General features: G+C 36.6%; 1 protein-coding gene across 2 annotated transcripts in view; it reads right to left on the bottom strand.

Annotated features, from left to right (window-relative positions):
• The window catches only part of WDR72 (WD repeat domain 72), a 110835-nt gene extending 88620 nt beyond the window's left edge, over positions 1 to 22215 (bottom strand). Inside the window, exons 1-9 of one of the 2 annotated variants that reach the window (XM_014944325.1) lie at positions 22167 to 22215; positions 13101 to 13256; positions 11958 to 12064; positions 8941 to 9019; positions 6028 to 6202; positions 5402 to 5478; positions 3945 to 4064; positions 1916 to 2061; positions 1457 to 1553 (exon numbers count right to left, since the gene is read on the bottom strand). In XM_014944325.1, the coding sequence (XP_014799811.1) occupies positions 1457 to 1553; positions 1916 to 2061; positions 3945 to 4064; positions 5402 to 5478; positions 6028 to 6202; positions 8941 to 9019; positions 11958 to 12064; positions 13101 to 13247 (948 nt within the window). In that variant the 5' untranslated portion in view covers positions 13248 to 13256; positions 22167 to 22215. Of the gene's footprint in view, positions 1 to 1456; positions 1554 to 1915; positions 2062 to 3944; positions 4065 to 5401; positions 5479 to 6027; positions 6203 to 8940; positions 9020 to 11957; positions 12065 to 13100; positions 13257 to 22166 lie in introns of those variants that run through there. The other variant, XM_014944326.1, reaches the window with a different exon arrangement.
• Positions 22216 to 22344: the final 129 nt, after the last annotated feature.

The following is a 22344-nucleotide window of genomic DNA, read 5'->3' as shown; positions in this document are numbered from 1 at the left end:
CCCCCCCCCCCCCCTCATGATACGTGACCTTTTGGCATCCTTCAGCAGTTATCCCATCTGATTTTAGATCACGGTATTTGGGGGAAAAGTTGAATGGCTTGTGCTATTGCCCTTCAACTGAAAATTAAGTCTGTCAGGCTTCACAAGAGCATGCAACAAAAATGCTTTCTAAGAGCCTATAGTTGTCAACAGAAAAAAAAAAAAAAACCACTAGAAAACCTCACATAGGTATATATTTGACAGTGTTTCTCGTCAGGTACAAATAAAAATATGACTCCCTTGCATACCTTGAGAAACTGTTTAAAGACCTGCTTGACTTCTCATGCAAACACACATCAAACAAACTAACACAAATGCAGGCATGAATTAAATCCACATCTTCCAATAACTGCTATTTCTTAAACAGTATTAGCAAGAAGACAGCAACAAAACTAGAACCAAAGCTACACAGAAAAAGCTGTTATTTGTTTTGGTTCAATTTTTGCCAAATAAGAACTCCCTGACACAGATTTTTTTTTTCCTGCTTCTTAATTCTAATAAATTGTCTAATTTTCAAATCAACTGTTCTTCCTTACCTATTTCTTTGTGGTCACAAAAAGCACTACTCAGAAGTGAGTCAAGATGCAGGTTTTCAAGCATAGCAGAGTCCACTTGAGCTACTTTGTGCTTAGCAGAGCGTGCCACACCAATTTCAAATTTAGAAGGCACTGCTTAGACAAATTCTCAATCAGAAGTATACAGATCACCTACTTTTTTTAGCTTCCTCTTTTCTTAACCATAGAGGCTTCTTCAAGCAGAGACCACGGTTCTGAAGAGAGTCACATGTGTCTAATTTTATGCACTGTGGGTACGGGCAGTCTGCTCACAGTGTAAGAAAGTTAGGCATGTGATTATGCCTCTGAAGGCTCAAGATAACAGTATTTGGGATTAAATGTCACAGATTCAACCCCCTTCAGTTTAGGGTGGATACACATAGGAAACAACCTATTTATGTAGTTACACTGAAACATGCATACGTTTCTTAACAAAACAAGAACTAAGCAACTTGCTTACATTCTGCTTGTGGGTTGGGGCTTTTTTGTTGTGGTTTGGTGTGGGTTTAGTTTTTTTCCATATTTAAAATTAAAAGCTTCTAAAGCTATTCTAGACATACTTAAAAAAAAGACTTAACTTAAAAAAAAGATCACTTCAACAATTAGCCTATCTATAGCTGTAAACACAGGATTTTTTTTCCCCTGTGAAAAAAGTAAATATTGCAGAATTTAAGGCCAAAATATGCTGTATCTCCAAGTCTCTAAGTAAAAATTTTAAAATTAAGGCGTAAGTTTTAGACATTGTTTTCATAGAACAATTAAATCTGCTGATTAATTCAACATTTTTTTAGGGATCATTCACGTAATTACAAACAAATAATGAATGAACTTTCGAAGTTCACTGTAAACCTTTATGAATTTACCTTATTTTCCTTCACACCAGTAAAGCAGAGTAAATGAGGATAAACAGTTTCTTTCAGCACCTTCCCATCAGCAGGATATATGCTTTTAGAAAGCCCACTGTGTAATTTGAAAAAAAAAAAAAAAAAAGCAGCTTTTGAAAATCATATTTTTTAGAAAGCAGACCAGTAACATCCAAGATTCACAAGTTCAATTAAAACTTACTGAATAAGTAATTACAAGCGACTTTTCGAAATCACAGCACCAGCTGCCCAAGTTCTACATGGCTAATCTTATTCCTGTGTCCCCTGCTGTGTCAAACAAAGACTGAGGGCTGTCAAACTCAGGGTAAACCTTTGAGTGCCAAAGTGGTTTTGTTCTGGTTTTTGATCATTTGCAACATGCAGAGATTTTCCATAATAAACCTCCCAAAGTTCATCTTGTACCTGAACTTTTTGTGTGAATTTCCCATCTGAGCCCACCTGTTTAGCAGCTGGTAGATGTAACTGTGGCCATCTTCTGTCCAGATGATAAGTCTGTAAGCTGCTAGTACTTCTCCACCAGCAAAGCACTGACCACTTTTAGAGAACTCAGTACAAAGCAAGGAGAAATCACAATAATCATAGACCTAAGCTCAGAAAAACAAAATATAATCAAACAGTATTGGCACATTCATTTTAATTCAAGGTGATTTTGGACAATGGATCAATAAGAACGTTAGCTTGACTCTGTAGTTTGACTACCTCTTTTAAAGCTGAAGCAGTTTTCATGCTATCAAACTACTGCAAAGTCAGAATCAAATCATATTATTTCAAAGAAAAAGAATCTGATAATTAAAAAAACCTAGCAATACAGCCTTCTGTTCTATTAGGGTATTTTGGATGGGATTTACTTTGCTTTGCATTCCGAATTAATATTTACTGGATTATTAATTTCTTATAGAGAGGTAGGTAATGAATATAGCATATAAATATAACACTTAAAACTTTGGTAAGAGCTATAAACGCTTCTGTCTGTATTCTTTAAAAGATGGCATAATCACTGCACATATCTTAAAGGAGATTTTTTCTTTTCTTCTTTGGGGAGCAATAGAGATTTTTCTTTTTCACAAATTAATTGAGCAAAGAACATATAATCCCCTTTGCTTGCAAGAATTCTTCTCTCTTCCATTTCTAGAGCTAGTAAAAAATATGCCTTGCTTGCTTCCTCTGACCTTCCCATTTTAAGCCAAAACAGGATATTACTAGGGCAACCTAGAATATTGTCTGCTTGTTCACATTCCCAGTGGCGTCATGGAGAAAATATTCATAGCCACATTTTTATAATATATTCCAGGAGTATGAGGAAATAGAATTCAGAATGAGAATTTCTACAAATTATTCGCAGCTAATTTCTATTCGTTAGCTAGCTTCTAATTCATTTGCTCTATATTTGCATTAGTAGAGAAGTGAGTTAAGTAGCCACTCTAAACATACATGTGAATCTCTCCTATGTTACATACCACATACCTTTCAAATTAAGCAGTAACATCATAATCATGATCTTTTATTTTAAAGCTGTATATTCACTGAAACATAATAGTTGAATATCTAAAATGATTTATGCATCTATAACACTACTTTAAGCAGTAAAATAAGTACCTCTTCTGGAAAAACAGATAAATTAATAGAAAACAATGCATGTTACACATTTTACCATGAAAAGCCTATCCATTCTATACATGGAATTTCTTTATAAATGCTCTGTACAGAATTTTAAATAGCCCAAAACAAACATCAAGGATACAACTGGGTTAACTTTGAATAATACAATTATAGGATATGGGAAATTTCCATCCCTTACCCTCCTCCCCAAACAGCTGTGGTGTTTGGATCAGGTACATGTGTTGCACTCATAGCTCAGGATTATTTTAAAAGAAATGTTTATAATACTGGGGAGAAGACATACAGAATTTTTACATTAAAGTTCAGTTTAACTAAAATTTAAAATAAAATAATAACGGTTTCAGTCACTACACAATGCATTTATTTTCTTACAGCTACAAGAAAAAGTTATACAGTCTGGGGTATTTAGTTTTGCTAGCTTCTTTTACTGGAACCCAGGCTGTTGGCCCTGATGGAACAAAGGACCCTGGCTACCGAGGACTTGCCAACTGTGATTACTTCTGTCATACTTAAACAGTTTTTCTGCATCTTTGTCTCCTTTTGAAATGCACTATGTAAGGGAATATAATACACTTGGTGCTCTAAAAATGACTTGGAGTAATCCCCTTTCTATCCAGCCTATTTCATGCTAAATTTTCAAAGTAGAAATACATTAGTAAAAAATAAATATTTCATCTCATTCAGGCAGTTAAGCAGAGAAGCGATACAGCCACTATTATATCTTACAATTAGCAAATGCTTTTTCTTTAAGCTGAGGAGAAAAACAAGAGTCTGCATGCAAAAATCACATTAGCTTTTCAAAATTATTAACCAAATGAAAAAGAAAGGATGGTGCTCAATAATATACCTGCCAGCATGTGGAGGACACGACTAGAAGGAGCCTTTCTGTGTAAGTACAAAACCGTACTGCTTGACAATTTATATAGTCCAGAGATTTTGATTCCTTCTCACACACACTTTGTCTCTCCTTTATAGCACAGTGGAAAAAAAACATAAGATTTATTCTAGATATCTGAGCTTTTACTTTTAGGATAGAAACAAATGCCTGACTTTGTTAACATACACTTCCAAAATGCAATGCAATACATACTTCTTAATTAAAAGTGAGATAGGAAGAGAGCAGGGTTCCCAGGTACCATGTAAACAGAAGACATTCAGTGTGGCTCAGGCCTTGGTCTCACTTGAAGAAGTGGTAATGAATATGGAGGAGGACTACACCTTGCGACTCAAATTAATTCCAATTAAATAATATTTATTAAAATACTGCTCTTTAACATATGAAGTAGCTGGATTGTTAATAACTCTGCATGCCTATCTTCACAAAAGCAGGCCACAGGCAGCAAAAGGATGGTACCATACCATATATGCTCCTCTGATGTCTGTAATCAGTTGTTACTGTCCCCAGAATTTCTACAGCCCAACAGTATTTTTTTGCACTAGGAGTGTTGAAAAGATACCCCACTCCAAAACATTGCAGATTAATCAAAAAACACACCCCAAAAACACTAGCATGGTATCAAACTCGACACATTCTCCTGCAGGGTCTGATATTACCCCATTAACAATCTGCAGTTTGTTGAGTAAGGCAGTAATGTATTACAGACGTTCAGAGAAGATTGTTGACATTTTGCCATTTCTGTTAATGATTCATAGTACTTAGCTGTAACATTGAAGTCCCTTTGTGAATTTAGCTCTCAGTTTAATTCAAACACCAAACATTGTATTCGAATTCTAACTCTTGTGCATGTCAAATGACAGCTGCTGAGAATATTAACACAGAAAAGCCACACAGAATGAGTTTGAAGACGGAGAAATAGGGCACTTGACCTAAGAAGAGTCTTTTCCAAGCAAAGACAGCATTGCAGGAGGCAGGCGGAGGAAAAAGAAAGTCTAAAGGACCATTTTTGAAGAAAATAACAAGGGTGAAGGAGGAGTACAAAGGCCAATTTTGAAGAGCTTTGAGTTTAAAGGAAGGAAAGAAGGGGTTCAAAGCATGGAGTGACATTATCAGGACAGAAGAAAAACATTACAATTTCAGCATCATGGAATACAGGAAGATGCGAAGTCTGGGCAAAAGACATTGCAGTTGTCAAGGCGAGAGCTGTCCAATTGCATAACTAAATTTAAATAGCTTTATGAGGCTCTGTTTTCAGAATTTTGTGACAAAATCAATCATTTCTGTTTAATACCTATCCAGAAGATTCCAATTGATTCATATTCTGCTTCAACATATCCTTTCCTTGAGAATATTACTACATTCATGTAATCATTCAAATCGCTGTTTCGCACCCCATACAAACTGACCTGTATGCTATTCAAAGACGAAGACAGGTCCCACACTTTAAGAACTCCAGTGACAGACACTGCAACCAATGAGTCTTCTGTGAAAAGTTAGCAGTGAGATAGTCAACTTAAAACCAAGTTCAAGTAGCACCTAACACCAAAACCGAACCTTGACACAGACACTCCTGTTCTATACAGCACTAAAACAAGGGTTCTGCAGGACAGTGTTTAGATGAAATACTGCATTTACACAAAAATAACTAATTGGCATACAGAAATACCAAACATTCAAGCAAATAGTGAATAATTATTTTGTCCAAACAGCTATATTCCAAGAGAAAGTACAAATAGTGGAATTATGCCCTTGATTTCCCTGATATTACAAAATTATTTTGTACTTATATCCAAGAAATAAGCTGCTTACAACCAGTGTAGAGGCTGCTTGTTTTTTAAGAAATACATTCATGACCAACATTAGGAGTATTAAAAATACCTTCTTAGGTGCTGTTAATGAAACATTAACACCTTGTACATAACAGGTCTGTAAAATATGATTAGATCATTAAGTCTAGTAGGATTGTACTATCTATACTGAAATATTTTATCACAATTTAATTGACCTACATAAATACATCTACAATGTATACCTTGAATTCTTGCAGAGTGTACAATACACATACAATTTATCCAATCAGAAGACTGAGAAGATGATAAAGTGTGAAGAACATCCAAAGTCTTAGCATCAATAATAAGAACATCTTGATATTCTCCACAACAAAGAAGCCAGCCTTCACCTGTCATTCGGAACGAGCAATGGTAATACTGTAAAAGTGGAAAGAAGAGAGTCAACATACAGAGCTACGCAAATGTGCACACTTATTTTTCACATTAAGCATATAATACCTGGAATTGTAATCAACACTTGTAGCATTACTAAAGATCTACTACATATGTGGGACTGTACACAATTCCATTAGTGACACAAGCACTTCACAAGCATTTATAACAATTTAATTAAGGCATACGGCTTACTAAGAGGCGCTTTCTACTGAAAGTGGTATCTGGCCTGTCTAAATACTAGGATTTTTGGAAGCAATCAAGGCGTTAATTTTTATTATAAATTCCTAAACAGTTTGGGACTTGTTTCTGGGAGAGAACATTTGAAAAAACTCATGGAAATGCATAAGATTCATGATGAATTTTCCATTATTTTTCCAGGAAGAATTTCTACTCCATGAGATATTCTTCATTGTGACACTAAATCCCCTAGTGTTCAGAAGAGTCACTCCTTCTCAACAATCACATAAAGAAAAAACAGACATGTAGCAAATTACTAAGAACAGAGATGATAGAGGTGCAGAGTGACTACGAAGATTTCTTTTTTGCTAAGTTTTTTATATGTGCAAGGATATTTGCATTTTGTTTAATATCAATAATTGTACACATAATTGCTATAAATGTGCAAGCAGCCACCTCAAATGGAATCTACAACTAAATAGTAGCCTTAAAGAGCACACTCATGTAGTCAGAGGAAAATATCAGATAGACCCACAAAATTGTGCCTCATTTATGACAAGTTCTCTTTCAGTTTTGCTTAGATAATAATTCTTGGTCAATCAGTTAACTAATTAAAGTCTGAAAACAAAGGAAGCATCAATAACTGGGAATAGGATAAGTATTACCACAGATGTTATGAATGATCACAGGCAGAACTGTTAGCAGTAGGAACCATTTGTAATTACTGTTAGGCTTAAATTAGGCTTGAACTGGAAGATTTGTTTAGTCAATCCTCTGAGAAAATCCCACACTGGTTAAGATCCACAAATGGTTAAAAGTTGACCCTGGTGTTAAACTTCATTTCAAACGGCAAATATTCAGTTCACACTGCTTGACATCTGCCATTTATAGCTGAATTATTTAAGCTGAACAAAAGGAACCTACCAGACCAGATAGGTTAGTAGTTTAACTAAAACCTACTAAAACATTAACTAAAAATAAAGCATCAATTTTAAATAGTGATGCTATCAAAATCAGTGTGCACTAAGCCTCCCAGACAATAACATTCCACAGGAAATTATAATCTCTCAGGTCCTACTATGCCACAAGGAATCATTCCCTATGGAACAACAATACCACCTACAACAAAACAAAAAAACCACCTCAATAAAAAAAAGCAACCCCCCCAAAAAACCCTCACAAAAAAAAATAATCAATTTATCAAATACCTGAAGGTTGCATATTAAGAATGGTTTCCCCTCCTAGTGACATGTGTTCTTTTTCCTATGTTTTCCTGTTAGATATTCATATTTTTCTTTAGCCATCTTGCCCAAGTTATAGAAGAAAAGTCATTATCCAGCCAGAATTTGACTTAGCTTACTTCTAACAGTGGAGAAATAACAATTTTCTAAAAGTATTTGCTTCTCCTACTTAGAAGTATACATAAAAATTTTGCCTCTGATCTCCACAAAAATCTCTACAATGCAGATTTGTCTGCTTCTCTGCAGAACTCCTCAACTATTAAAATCTACCTAAGCAATATCACAAAGCAGATCATACCACACCTCTATTAAAACTAAGGCATGATATTGTGTGTATTTACACACACAAATGTAAAAACAATAGAGGTGTATGTTTTAAACATATATACAAATAAAAATTACAGAAGAATAACTTCTTAACAATCTATGCTTTTATATACACACACATATATATGTAAAAGCATAGATTGTTAAGAAGTTATTCTTCTGTAATTTTTATTTAGTTATTTCTGCAAGCTTTTTCTTTTTCCTTTATCATTCACAACTGTGTGTGAATTCATCATGTCAACCTAAACAGTGTCATGAAAAACAGTGTTTCTTCTGGAAGCTTTAAAACATTTGGATTCTGAATTTTGCCATAGTTTGAGTCACATGAGATCTTAAGACTCCCAACGCTTGGAGGCTTAGTTCCTTCCTCACTGAAGTAAAACATCATTTTAATTAACCTAGGAGCCCTGAGCTTTTCTTCTACTAATATATCCAGAAATAAGCCATCTCTCCGAATCAAATCTGTATGTGCTGGCCTTCTCAATCACATACAAACACATATTTCAAACACACCCTCACACTCCAATGTTTAGATACTTAGTGTACCTGGATAAAGTTCAAAGCAGACACTTGCAATTATCTGAAGTAATATTTTTATCAATTTGGCCTTTGAAAACAAGTTAACTGTCCCGAGTTCTGCGATGAATGAAAGTATACTTTTGGAAGTGGGGCAAAGCAGTCTTTTGGAGGCCAGCAGTTAGGCATCAAAACCTTTCAAACATTTAAAACTAAGATCTTCATCAGATTTTTTCACAATATTAAGGAGTTTAGAGGAACAAAAAAGTCTCTTTTCTTAGACGGTAGTCAAAAAAGGAAAAATAACAGATAAATCTACATATATTACAACAGGTTTTTCCCTCCTATTGATATGTTATGAGTTATAAATTTAAAATTGTATGCTTCTGAAAAATGTTAATAAAGCAAAACTTGTCTTGTAATGAACAGAGATATTCCATGCAAAGTTTCTATACTTACATAGATTGCTGTATGTCTATAAGGAAGCTTTGCGTTCTCAATGCACTGTCCAGTAGTGACATTCCAAACACACATCTCCCTGCCAAAGATAACTTTATATTATTCTCTGTTATTTCCACTCAATTGGCTGGAATAATTTTGTGCCACCAAGTTTTTCTTTAGTGCTGTACTTAAGTGCAGTCTGGTCGTTTATGTGGCTTTTTGTTACAGATTACTGGGTAAGAAAATGTTGTGGTCATTAGCAGGGGATGACATACAGTATCTGTTTCTTTTTGTTTTGGTAATTACACCCTGCTGCCTTGCAGCAAACCTGACTTTAAGGCCAACTCTGGTATACAACAAATTGTAGGTATACTGCCATTACAGCTCGTCAACGCGTCACTGTAACCATCTGTCATTGGAACTACATCCTCCTGAAAATGATTCATTTCACTGAACTTAAACCACACGTTTTGAAAAACAATGCATCTTCTGCCGCATCAGACTTCAGCTCCTGAGAGGAACGAAACTTCTGTGAAGAAGAAACAGTGCCACCATGAGGCTATTCCTGAAATCTCCTCTTGACACAGCTTGACAACCTGAACGTCTGTCCAACATCCCAGCTGTGCTTAATTACAATGGAAACCGATGCTTCAGAAAGACGAGTAAGCCGGTCTTCCTCATCTAAACATTATTCAACATGCCATGGGACTAGAGTGCAACAGAAACAACCACATGAAATTTTGTAAATGAAGTTGTATGAGGTGTGTTGTCTTAACTCAACAACTGAATGTTAAACTTTGATACTTTTAGATTATTTAAGCATTATTTCCACAGTTGAAACTATCATTTTATTATTTCTGAAATTACATTAAGACATTTTCTGTATGAGAACTTAAAGAACACATTGGGAAAAAATATTTTATTATACCAGAAACAGTACTTAGTGATTTACATTTTAATCTCCACACTTTCACAGTTTATAACCTAAAAATATTACTTAATTTCTATTTTTCAGCTGAGCAAGAGCACTCTGTAGTGTATCACCAGAGTTATTAGCCTAAGAGTGCTAACTTAGAATGCTTAGGCTGTTTCTTAAACATTGAGGCAGTAAATTTCTCCTTGTTTATATCAGAATGACAATTACAGTAACATACCTAAAGCAGTAAAGTTGATATGTACATGCAAGCATGCACAAATAAGAAGAGAATATAACTTCATCTTCTACATGTTGCATTTAATTTACTGTCTGTATTGTCAAGGAGTGAGCGATGCCACATGTTGATAAACCTATCCTACAGCATATGCTATATACATGCGCAGGACATCAGTGAGAACCTCTGAATCGTTATGGATTATACATTTCCATATTAGATGTTACTCATCCTTCTGAGGTAAGTCAGCTGGGCAAACACTTAAGAGATTCTGAATTGGGATGGGGGCAAGTATCCTCTATACAATTTCTTCCACCCTCGAAGCTTGAAAGAGGCCGAAGTGAATGATTCACAAGCCAGAAAATGCAGTTCGACAAACCCTGCATCTCCTGAAGATGAGGCTTCCTATTTGTAATTATCTCAACTTCATGTTGCAGCCTTCCAGGGATCAGTGATGGATGCTTTGCCCTTATGTAATACAGATGAGAAGTCAGCAGTAATTTGGTAAAAGTGAACATTTAAAAGGGGCCAGAAGACTATTCAGTCCTACCTACACACATTCCAAGCAGGTCTGGTGATCCCTTGAGAGGCAGAACCTTCAGGATGTGCCTGTATGGTGTATCTATAGCAAAAACCTAATTTGTTTCTTAACGCTTTTCAACCCAGCTTTTTGGAAATACAGTATCTTTTCTCCCAGTATAATCTGGAAACAGTACTGCACTAACAGAACTTCATAATGAAGATGAAAAATAGTTTCACCTCTGAAGCCTTAAGTAGAATTGTAGGGAGCCAATACAAAACTAGTTCTGTACACTCGTCACCCTCTTTTTCTGCACGTAACTGTTTACCAATATCTGCCCAGTGGGGCAGTCTAACCTTTGAGGATTAGGAAGCCTGAACTAGTTTGTTCAAGTTACCCCTTCCTTATATACTCATGATTGAGAGAATCAGACAGAAATCCTAGAAAAGATTATTCGAAGAATAAGCAAGCTCCTCAGTGAGACAGTAGCAGACTTAAGGTGCCAGAAGGTGTAGCATGAAGAAGGGCAATTGACAGGAACTATTCATGGTAAGAGCTGTCCTGTTAATAGGAAAAGATGAAGCCAAAATGAGAAGAGAATATAATTGAGTAGGAAGACAAAAGTTGTTTAAGGAAAGCCCTTAAGGAAGTAAGAAGCTAGGCCTAAATAGTTTCAACAGCTGAAATCCTGAACAGATGGGCTTCAGACCCCAGCTGAAAAGATTATCAAATAAAAAAAAAAAAAAAGTCCTGAATGCTGACCTAGCAGAACTGCAGAAACTAGTTCAACTCAAGTGATAAGCCAAGTCACAACGAACACACAGGAGAAAAGCTGCAAGATCAGGAGCCTCTAAAAGGAAGTACTCCAAAACAGCAAGTCAGATTTAAACAAGGAACATACATGTCTTTTATTCAAGGACAGACTTTTCTCTGCTTCCATATCTACTCACTGAGCAAGCATACCTGGATCAGAGTACATTATCCTCTTGGACTGATTCAGCTCTCAAAACTGAGCTCAGAAAGGAACAGAAAAAACCACCATGATATTAAAATGCTTCTGAACCTGTTGATTCTCTCCAATAGCCCACTACTCTCTCTTTGAATGGGGCCTAGCTGACCCTCTGAAAAATTCATTCTCCTGACTAAGTGGATATCTGAATCTGTAAAACCCTTCTGTTGTCAAAGGGATGAGCTCTTAGTTAGACTATCGTGTATAAGCAATGCAGTCATTATCCTAAGTAGCTGCTATCCTTCTCATATCATAAAGCTGGATTAAAAACCTTCTGCCAAATGCAGAATCTGACCTACACCTGCCATACACTTCATTATTTAAGAAATGAATAATTGAATATTCAGTTACCTACCCATTTTCAGTAGCACTTACTACATATGGCTGTTTCTCAAACTCTCTTGCTTTTGCCAAACAAGTTACAGCAGCAGTATGGCCAAACAGAATTTCCTTAGATGAAATCTAGGAGAATAACACAATGATTTAATGAAAACATAATATTTTCAGTATAAACTAAGGAGATCTAAAAGCTAGAGAATACTACTTGTAGATATTATTAAGGAGTAATTCTTCAGTCATGTTTCTGGAATGCGTAAAGATGTGGATGGATTACACAGTTTGCATGAAGTACGGTCTTTATATTCACTGTAGTCTAAAAATTGCACCTTCTGAAGAATTTATGGAGTGTCAAACATTGTAAAACAGGCAATACGCAGAATGTCTCTGGCCTTCACCCTACAGCATGCAGCAAAAGTGGCAGAGTGAGGTAGGTAATTAATACAGCAAAGCTCTTAAGCATGTGTTTCATACAATGTGTTTAAGTAATCCCTTTGATTAGCTTCACCGCATGCAAAAATTTTAATGGACAAAGGTAGCCCCATAGAAGTGCAAACTGAAGTTTCAAGCTATATTTGAGCACAAACAGGGCAGCGAAATCCAAAAAGAGCAGAACATTCTGCTCTAGGAATGCAGAATAAAAAAATGGAACAGCTTTGACACTGTTCCATTCTCAGGAAAATAAATGTGAAATAGTCAAAGCAGTAGCAATAATATGCCAGAAGGTCTGCAGCTTAATTATAGCAAAAATATATATTTCATCTTTCTTCTTCCATCTTTCTACAAAAGTTTCTGTTATTAACCTGTTAGAAAGCTCTCTTTTGATAAATAGATTTTTTTCCTTAAATGACAGCCCATGCTCAGCAATTGAATTAAAAAATAAGACCTTACAAATAGGAATCGTGATAATTGTGTACATTTATTTGTCATTACTCACAACACAATCTCAAATTATAATCCACAAATCATGATAATCTATGAAATTTTTTTTCCGAAGTCTGGAAATAACTGGATGCTAATACAGGCATTTCAACACTTTCTCTTCATGAGTTTCCTATAATAAATATCACACTATCTTTAAAACTTAATCTAAATAAGTGCAAGTCTGAAAAACCCCATTGTTAATAGAAGACAAAACTCCAATCTATCAGTGGACACAAACCTTTAATTCTGATGAAAGATCCCAGAGACATATTTGTCCTTCTTGACTCCCCGTAACTATAGTCTGCTGGTCATCTGTAATCATAATAGCTGTGATGCTGTGAGAGGGAGCTATTTTCCCCCACACTGCCACAGCCTGTACCTTCATAGTCAGCACCTGAAAACAGAAATAAGTGATGATGATTTTAAGTAACATGAAATATAAAAAAAAAGCCAACAAAAAACAAAAAACCCAAACAACTTATAGAAAGGCAGTTTAATCAGCACCTGAAATAGTTGATGAAATATTGAAACATTTTCTAGCTGTTGCCTACATCACAGTAACACTTTCATTAAGATGGTTATCCACTAATAGCTTAAGTATACAGGCAGACAACGATGTACCGCTATCTTTAATCTAAGCAGTATCAAACAGGACTAGAGGTAACAGGGACCAGTACTATCACAATACTGAAATACCAGCAACATGCTGACCCACACAACCTGGCTTAGCTCTGATGGGCCCATGTCCAGCAGTGCTGCTCCTTCTCAGCAGCTAACTGCTAGAGGATGGAGATGGGACAGGAACAGTAGTCAATAAGGCATCTGTGGTTCCAAGAAGGCTAAGGCAAGAGAAAGAGATACTAAGGCTGGAAGGGTGGTGGCTCAGGGGTGAAGAGAAAAATGAGGCCCAGGACTGCAAAGCACTATACCCTCAACCATTCAGTGGCTTCTCTTAGAGATAAGACGCAAAAGAAAAGGGGAGGCAGAGTTGCAAGCTGGGAAGCAGGGAGAATGAACACACTCTTCCTGCTGCTCAACTCATTAGTCCTTTTTCTAAAAATTTTATAGTATAATAGATTTTAGTCACTACTGTGAAAAATTGCTTTAATGGAATTGTCCAAAATGACTACCAGTCATTAGTTAATTCAATATAGATGCTTATGAACTGCATTTCCAGAAAACTATTTCAGTGTCTGTTCAAACATCAGAACTTAAAATATCATCAAATCCTCCTTATCAAAAAAGTTCCATTGCACTTGTTTTTAAATTTGATGCCTGTTCCTTTTAAAACCACATCCGCTTGCTAGCTGAATTCTGTACTTGTTCTGCTTCAAACAAAAGCCTTGAGAAAACTGCTTTCACAGTTGCATCATAAGTCTTCTGTCACATTTGTGGTTCAATTCCACATGTTCGTAAGGGCCTAACATATTTCTAGAATATTCGCAATACATTCAAAACAAAAAAACTTTGGCACTTAACTCATATATATCATATATATTCTGTTGTTAAAGACTTTTCAGGGGACCTAGTAACACACCCAACAAGTATGCCTCCTTTGGTTCAACTTATGTGAAACCGTTGTTAAAAAACAGACAGAGATAAGCAACATCTTTAGCATCGGAGTCTTCACATGATAGAGCCCTACAGTAAGCTGCCAGTGTCACTTCACTTTGAGATTTCTGGAGAAGATGCCAGAAGATTGTTGCCACCTGCTTCTAATTGTCAGGGACATAGAAGGGTATGAAGTTGGCTTATGCCAATGATGTGACTCCTCTGAAAACTGAAACTGAAATTCTCTTAAACTTCACTGAGGGCAGTTTTGATTACCACCAGTATGCAGGCAATAGTCAGACAGTGCACAGACACTGAGCAAGTCAAAAATGTTTGTATACATCAACATGTTATTCCCAAGCATGACTGAACAAGAAGAAACATGTTTCAAGCTCTTCAGGTGTACCATTGTCTAGGGTCACTTAAATATTTTAATTATTCTTTTCAAAATATTGTGTCAGCTACATATTATCCAAATACCAATACTACCATTGAAAAGAAACTTCAGAGAAGCTGCTTTGCAGCCAGTAAGCAAAATTCACCTTTTGGAGATGTGTTCCTATTTGTCCTGAAGAAAGGGGAGATAACAGAGCCCTTAGGACAACCTTAGCAAAGATATTTAAAATGAAACAGATGGCAGTAATAAGATGCTAGAACAGTGCAGTTGCAAGACGTCAACCAAAAGACATGACACTGAAGCTAAAATCTTGGGAAAAGACACAGGAACTGGGTAGAACAAAATGCATGGCAACAGACAACAGCAAGCCAAAGGTAGTAATACAGGAATGATGCAAAGTGACATGAAGAGCAGTTCCTGCAATAATTCAGAAGAGGCCACATGACAGAAACAGCACAGAAGCAGCCTTTTAAGCTATGTTTAAAGGAACTGTAATGCAAACTGTTGCTAAATCCAGCACAGTAGCAGCTGAAAGCAGGAACACAGACCAGAGGTATCTTCATTACTACTAATAAAAGCCTTAAGTGACACAGAAGTAGAGGAACGGTCTTGCTTTCTGACAACAACTTGAGATGAAGGGCTCAACTACTGAGAAAAAGGGCTGAAAAGAATGGTATGGCAGACTATCAAGGTCCTGCCATACAACCTTAGCCAGAACATCAACAGCAGAAGAAAAATCTAAGAGTAAATTAATTGTGGTCAAGAGTTTGTTAGGCTAAATCACATTTAGTTTCATTTTAAAGCTCTCTGTGGGCATATCACAAAATTCTGAGAGACATTATTGATCTCAGCTTTAGAATCTGACTTTTCTAAAATTTTTTTTGAAATCTCTAGTCATGTGAAGTATTATGCTTACTGGTGAACACTGAAGTCCTTTTCTCTTCCAGTTCATGCCCTAAAATGAAAGTTGTTCTAGCCAAACTCTAATAGTACGTTTTTAGGTATCAGCTAAGCAAAGAAAATTCACTGTTTTCACAGGGCTTATACAATGGTGACTGCCAAGTTAACAGTTTGCTAAGCCAAATCCCGAGTCTTTAAAACACATTTTCCTGCATATCATGTAGTGATTTGTACTTGTGCCATGGGAGTGTTCAATTAGTGTAAAACACCATAAGGCAGCAGAATTCAGGTTTGTCCTGCATTGAATATGAAGTCATAAATTACATCTCGTAAAAGAAGCATAGAATCAAGATCAATATTCTTAGCAGAAGACCTACTGCTGAGCAAGTGATGAGTAACAGAGAACTCAGAAAGAGGATCAACAGAAGTTAAAAACGAAAATTGCCAGAATTTGCTAATATATAGATGATCTATTTGCCCACATTTGTTTTAGAACTCCATGTCATGAAATAATAAACAGCTACTACTACAGACAAAACATTGGTTATAGAAGAGAATTCATTTAGACTAAAACGTGACAAGAACTTTTTACTTTTTCCTTTACATTGTGACAAAATCATAAAATAAATAGAAAACAAAAGGTATATGAACTTCCATGTTAATATATCAGTCCTTAACTTTTTTCTCTTGCTTCTTGTTTAACTTTTCTTTCAGATTAAGATATTTTAACAACCAAGTATTTTGCACTAAATTTTTATTTCTAAGAATACTATGACTTCCCTAGAAATACTGCATACTCACATGCACATACCCACATTTTGTCTATATACCTTTATCAAAGCTATTTAGTGATGCTGATGGCATCTAGAATATACCTTTTTTTTTTAATAAAAATCAACAGATATTTATCAGACTGTTCCTTTAAAAAAAGGTAAGAACTGTTTCCACAAAGTCAAATATTGCCCAAGGCATATCTGAGCTGCATGTAGCTTATCAGCATGTGTCAAATTCCTCCAGGTCTACCCACTCAAGCATGTCTGATTTGCAGTATTAACCCGTAATTCAACTTTAAATCAAGTTCTTCAGTCCTACTCCCCATTCCTCCCTGTTTACAACCTAATAAACTTCTTTGCTTGTCCTGCCCTTATGATCATTGTCCAAAAGAACTCCCTCATGACTGTAAAAAAAAAATTTCCCTGTTCTTACTTAAAACAGTATCTGTTCATCCCACCGCTAACTTACTGTGTGTCTACCACCCTGTCTCTAGTTCTATAACACCCTTCACACTGAAAATGCAGCACAAACCTCTGTTAACTTGGAAAATTATCCCAATTTTTTGGGGATTACCCACACCTATGACTTTGGCTGTACTACTTTAGCAACTTTGGACCATTTTTACAGTATTAAATTTTCACTGAAAAGCTGAGTACACCACTTTTTAGTCTACAGAAGCCGTGAGGTATTTAAAAGTCTAGTCAAAAGCTTTAAGGGGCCAGAGAGCAGGAGAGCTGACCTTGAATGCCTTTCTAAGTACATATTAATGCAGGGCCTTTTCCTCATCACTAAGCTTTTTTCACTGGGACTGTTCATGAATTGAGTAGAATAAAAAAGGTCAGATTATAACTCATGGAAACAGTGCCATCATAATTCAACATATCCTTTCCCCATAGAGCCCTAATTCCAGTATGGTAAGCATATCTTCACTCTGCCTCCTCTACTGACCTAAAAAGAAAATAAAAAAATATTTGCTAGTTTCTCTATTAGACCCATCTCAGACCTTCCAATCACTGACACATAATTACTGCTTAACCTCAGGCACACATCCCTGTGTTGCATTTTCTCAAGATAAAAATTATAATCCTAAAGCAGGTAGCTTGGGAACATATAGCTTAGAAAGGAAGAGTTGCTTAGGGCTTAGGAGCATGAACGCACATGTGCTTACAGTGATTTGAAGTGAAAAATCTGGGTTTTGTTTTACCCCTACTACCTACCCCTATTTCTGTGTGTTCTTTTGCTTTATCTGACATTCTCTCTTACTATCTATATAAGAAAATAAAAATTTATCAATATTTTTGCACTACTAGTAAAACGCTAATTATTTTTCCTCAAAATAGCTTTGACTTGCAGTCTACTGATCCATTCTATATTGCTCTGACAGCCTGCAACATTTACATCAAAGTAAATTGAGAAATCTCCTTACGGATGCTGCATATTATCTCTCGTAATGAGCAAAGATAAAACCTTTCCCAAATTAAAAAGTTATATTCACTCACTGTCCACAATATATAGCAAGTCCACCTAAGAAGCATAAATAATAAAAATATATTGCATTTGCAAAATACTCAATAGAAGTATCTGAAGCACAAAATCCGAAGATACCAAAGTGACCTAGTGCTGTCTTTGTAAGCCTGCAGACATTTCACATTGATGTTCATGATGCTGCTCTGATTTACTATTTATACAAGTTGCTATTCAGAAGCCTATTGTGTCCATGAATCTGGAAATACAGGTTAAGAATACTTTGCAATTTGTGAAGCAGCAGGGTACACATGCATTTGTATATATGTGAGCAATGGAATAAATTAGAAAAGAGAAATACAATGCTCAGAAAAATGCTTAGAAAATGGAATGGAGATACAGAGGAAACAAGGGAGTAGGCAGGGTGTGTAATGTAGGAAAAGAAAAGAGAAGATATGAGGCTAGGCAAGTGAAAAGGAATTGACAACCAAAGAAATGACACTAAAGATAGCAAGACAAGACAAAGGTAACAAAAACACATTTGAAGTAATTAATACCAAAAAGTAAAATAATGAAAGATTTATCAAAAGATTTTAAAAGATAATTAAAAAATAGTTTATATTTAGCACATCATACAATAGAAATAATAACTGACTCCTTTAAGATGTGGAGTCTGCTCTCTGTGGGCACAGCAGCAAAAATATACAAATATTTCAAATATTTCACTTAATATGTCTAGTCAGATAGCAGGCAACAGGTAAAATACTCCAGTAACCAACATTTCTACCCTATGTACCACTTCCTCATGTTTTAATGTATTTTACCAGAACTCTCAGTATTCCACACCTTTTCCTCTGCTTTTTTTTGGCTCCATCCTGGACACCCTACCTGCCACTGCACTTCCAGTTTGAGATTTTAATGGCACTTCCCTAGAGACCCGTCAGGGCTACACCCTAATCGGCTGGAGAAGTCACTGTTGAGTGACACCCAGATCTCCCCTGGGGTGTGAACATAGTGCTTCTGCAGTCCAAGGGAGCAAGAGACTGGGACCAGGAATCAATACAACCCATTTTAACTAGCAAGAACCACCTAGTAATACCTTGTTTGTATTTCTTGAACGAGTGACACAAGAAACACTTATTTCATTCCACACAATAATTCACCACAATCAGAAGGAGCACAGTAAGGGCAACACCATCTCCCAGCTGCTGATTACATCAAAGGTTTGCAGCACAAATTCAATTTTATGATGTTAATCTCAGCCTGCCACTCAGAAATTTTCTCTGAGGGATATGATTTTTCTCTGGATTTCATTTTAAGAATGATTTTCTTCTTCTACAATCAATAAAGATATGTTTTCATCAAAAGACTCTATCTTGGCAGAATTCAATTGGCCATCTCAAAACCTTTTGGTGACACAGTATTAATTAAAATAGTTTATGTTGCACCTAAGCTGGAAAATGGGGCAGTGAAAACATTAACAACTCAGAACACTTGTGCTTTACACATTGTCATAAGGTACAGTAGAATAGTCTTCACCTCCTTGAAGTTACTGTTTATCCCATAAACTGTTACATTATTTTAAGCTTGCTAGGAACGTGTCACAAGATTCTCTTTTGCTAAGTAGAAAAATTAAAAATGCCTGCAAAAAAGTAAATTCCCACTTTCTTTCATCTTAAAGGCTTCAACAACAATCAATGATATAATAGTTGTTTAAGCATGTTAGACAACAATTAACACAATTAACAGGAGCTAGCTGCCTTGTCTTAAATCACACATATCAAGGATGCAGTATACATGCAGAGTTTACTTGAAAAAGAAATACATTATACAAATGTGTTTGGAGCCATAAAAGATACCTTCAAAGAAAAACAACCACATTTGTATTTACTATCTGAAATGCAGCATCTGAATGTCCTATCAACTACCAGAATAGTTATCTACAGGAAATGAAATGTTGCTTAGGCACTATACAGAACTACATATATGTGAATTATTTGCCACTTCCAAAGCCTTAAGCATACAAGTAGTATCACTTGAGTAATCTTTAGTGGAGTTACTTATATTCAAATGGCGAAATGCTCTGCTGAAGCAGAGCTTTCATCAGGTCTTAGAATGTTCACTCATCAATTCTTACAGGGAAGCACACATGACAGAAAAGAGCTATCAGCTTCTGCAGATGTAAGCTTTGATTTCTACAAAACTGCATTTTAAAGAGAGGTTTTACCCTTAGTTTTATATACATTAAGTTATGCCAAACTTTATTGAAAGTAACAGTTTTCCACTTGAGAAAGTGCTGCTTCCTTATACTAGTAAATGGACAGCCCCCTACATTTTCTTAATTATAAATTGTCTTACAAGGAGAGAGACATTTATGTCCTTTAAAGAGTCAATGATCCCAACATAATCCCACATAAATCAAAGGGTCTACTAGGGTGGTGTCAACTCCAAGTTTATGGCCTACATAACTTGGAAAGTGTAGGGAGTAATAAACTTGAAATCTGTGTCAAGACTTCCCATAGACACAAGCAAAAGTCACATGCAATCTTCAGGAGCTTTGATCTACCTTCATTTCTATGAAATATCACAGATTCTATAACGAACTAGCCATAATTAACCCTACAGAATTCATTCTTGTTTAGACTGCTTTAACAAAAAGAGATATAAAATCTGGCAAGGTCAAGACACATGAAACCTAAAAAAAAAGAAACCCACCAAAAAACCCTTGCACACATCTGAAACAAGAGGCAGTGAAAATGCACCAAAGCTTTAAGTCACCCATTTTGTCTTCCTTAAGTGACCTTGAACTCATTTATGATAAAAAAACCCTGTTGATCAGAGAGGTGATGTTTTTGGTTCAGCTACACTGTACTCTGGAATGTTTAAATAACAAACAAAATTGGAATCAGATGCTGGAAATAAAAAAAACTAACACATTTTATCAGCCTTTAGTTTTTGGATAGTGATATCATAATCACTAACCAGTGGTTTAATCAATTGCATCATAATGAGGATCTCCAAGCTCTGAGAATAAGAACTCCTTATTTTTCCATGTTCCTCTTTGAGTACTCTTAATTACCAAACAGGCTTCTCTGCGGTGTTCTTCCCTACGGGGCATGTGGCTGTTTAGTGTAAACACCTCAGAAGGACTTATTATACACAGTCAAATTTGCTTAAGTAAAAAGTCACTGTTTATTATGAAGCAGAATCAAAGTCCAAAGCTGATTCAATGCATTGCAATGCATGGATTACAGTTTTCACTACAGTAAACTTCTAATTTTAACACTGAAAAAATTTTAATGAGAAAAACCTGCACTTGTCACATAATCAATCTTACCCAACTGGCAAGAATCTTTTGAGCAGAAGTAGCTCACCACAACAGCCATTTTTGCAATGTGTATTCCCAAAAGATCAGAGTTCTGTACTAGTGGTGCTAAAGTTTCATGATATATTAAGAAAACACTCCTACTGTTCCTAACAGCAACTAGAAAGGTCATCAGGACAAAAACACCACAAGGCTTTAAGTGAGCCATCCTGATTAATTTGGTAACTGAACAAGCCTCAAAAAATCTGTAATCAGAACTATTTTCAAGAGAAAACGGAACTGCTGTAAAACAAATATAAATTTATTTCTAAAGTTTTGCATCTACTTGATAAGGCATCACTAAAATAACACAAAAGCATTTTCCCATTTCAATGAACCAGTACTTTGAACTCTAATGTTTCCTCAAGTTACTGCTTTTCTGCAAGAAAGCCAATGAATAAGTATATTTTAAGACAACTGATGGGATATATATAATTCACTAGATTATCTTAGAATCACAAGTTTCAGAGGTCTAACTCCATGAAGTTATATAGTTGATGCTAAACGCGCGGGGGACCAAACAAAACTCCCAGAAACTTGGACGAAATTTGCCCAAGTACGAAGTAACTACCCACCGCACCGGCCAAAAAGGCTCAGCGCCCATCAGGAGAGCGCGGTAGCCCCCAGTACCACCGCAAAACCCCAACCCACCCTCACTCGCCCTCCTGAGGCACCCGAGGAAGCCGAGCCCTACGGCCGCCTCCCCTGGGCCCCCAGCCCGGCCCTGCCGGCGGGACGGAGAGGCCAGCGCCGGGCTGGCGGCCTGCGGGGAGGAGGACCGGCGGGGTCAAAGCGGCTGAGGAGCCGTGCCCGGAGCCGAGCTGAGCAGGCGAGGCCGCGGCACAGCCCCTTACCTCCAACCAAGAACCGCGAGCGGGTGGAGGGAACAGGACTGACCGGCTGCTGAGGGGAAAGGAGTGGAGCTGGGACGGGTTTTACCCCGCTCGGGAGCGGCTACACCCAGCCCCGCTCCCGCCCCGCCCGCGCGGCCACTCCTGCGCCCCTCACGGCGGCCGGGGCGGGAGCGCGCGG

This window comes from Calidris pugnax, unplaced genomic scaffold (genome assembly GCF_001431845.1).
Source record: "Calidris pugnax isolate Ruff unplaced genomic scaffold, ASM143184v1 scaffold70, whole genome shotgun sequence".
NCBI classification, from domain to species: Eukaryota; Metazoa; Chordata; class Aves; order Charadriiformes; family Scolopacidae; genus Calidris; species Calidris pugnax.
This window is presented reverse-complemented; position numbering and strand designations above follow the sequence as displayed.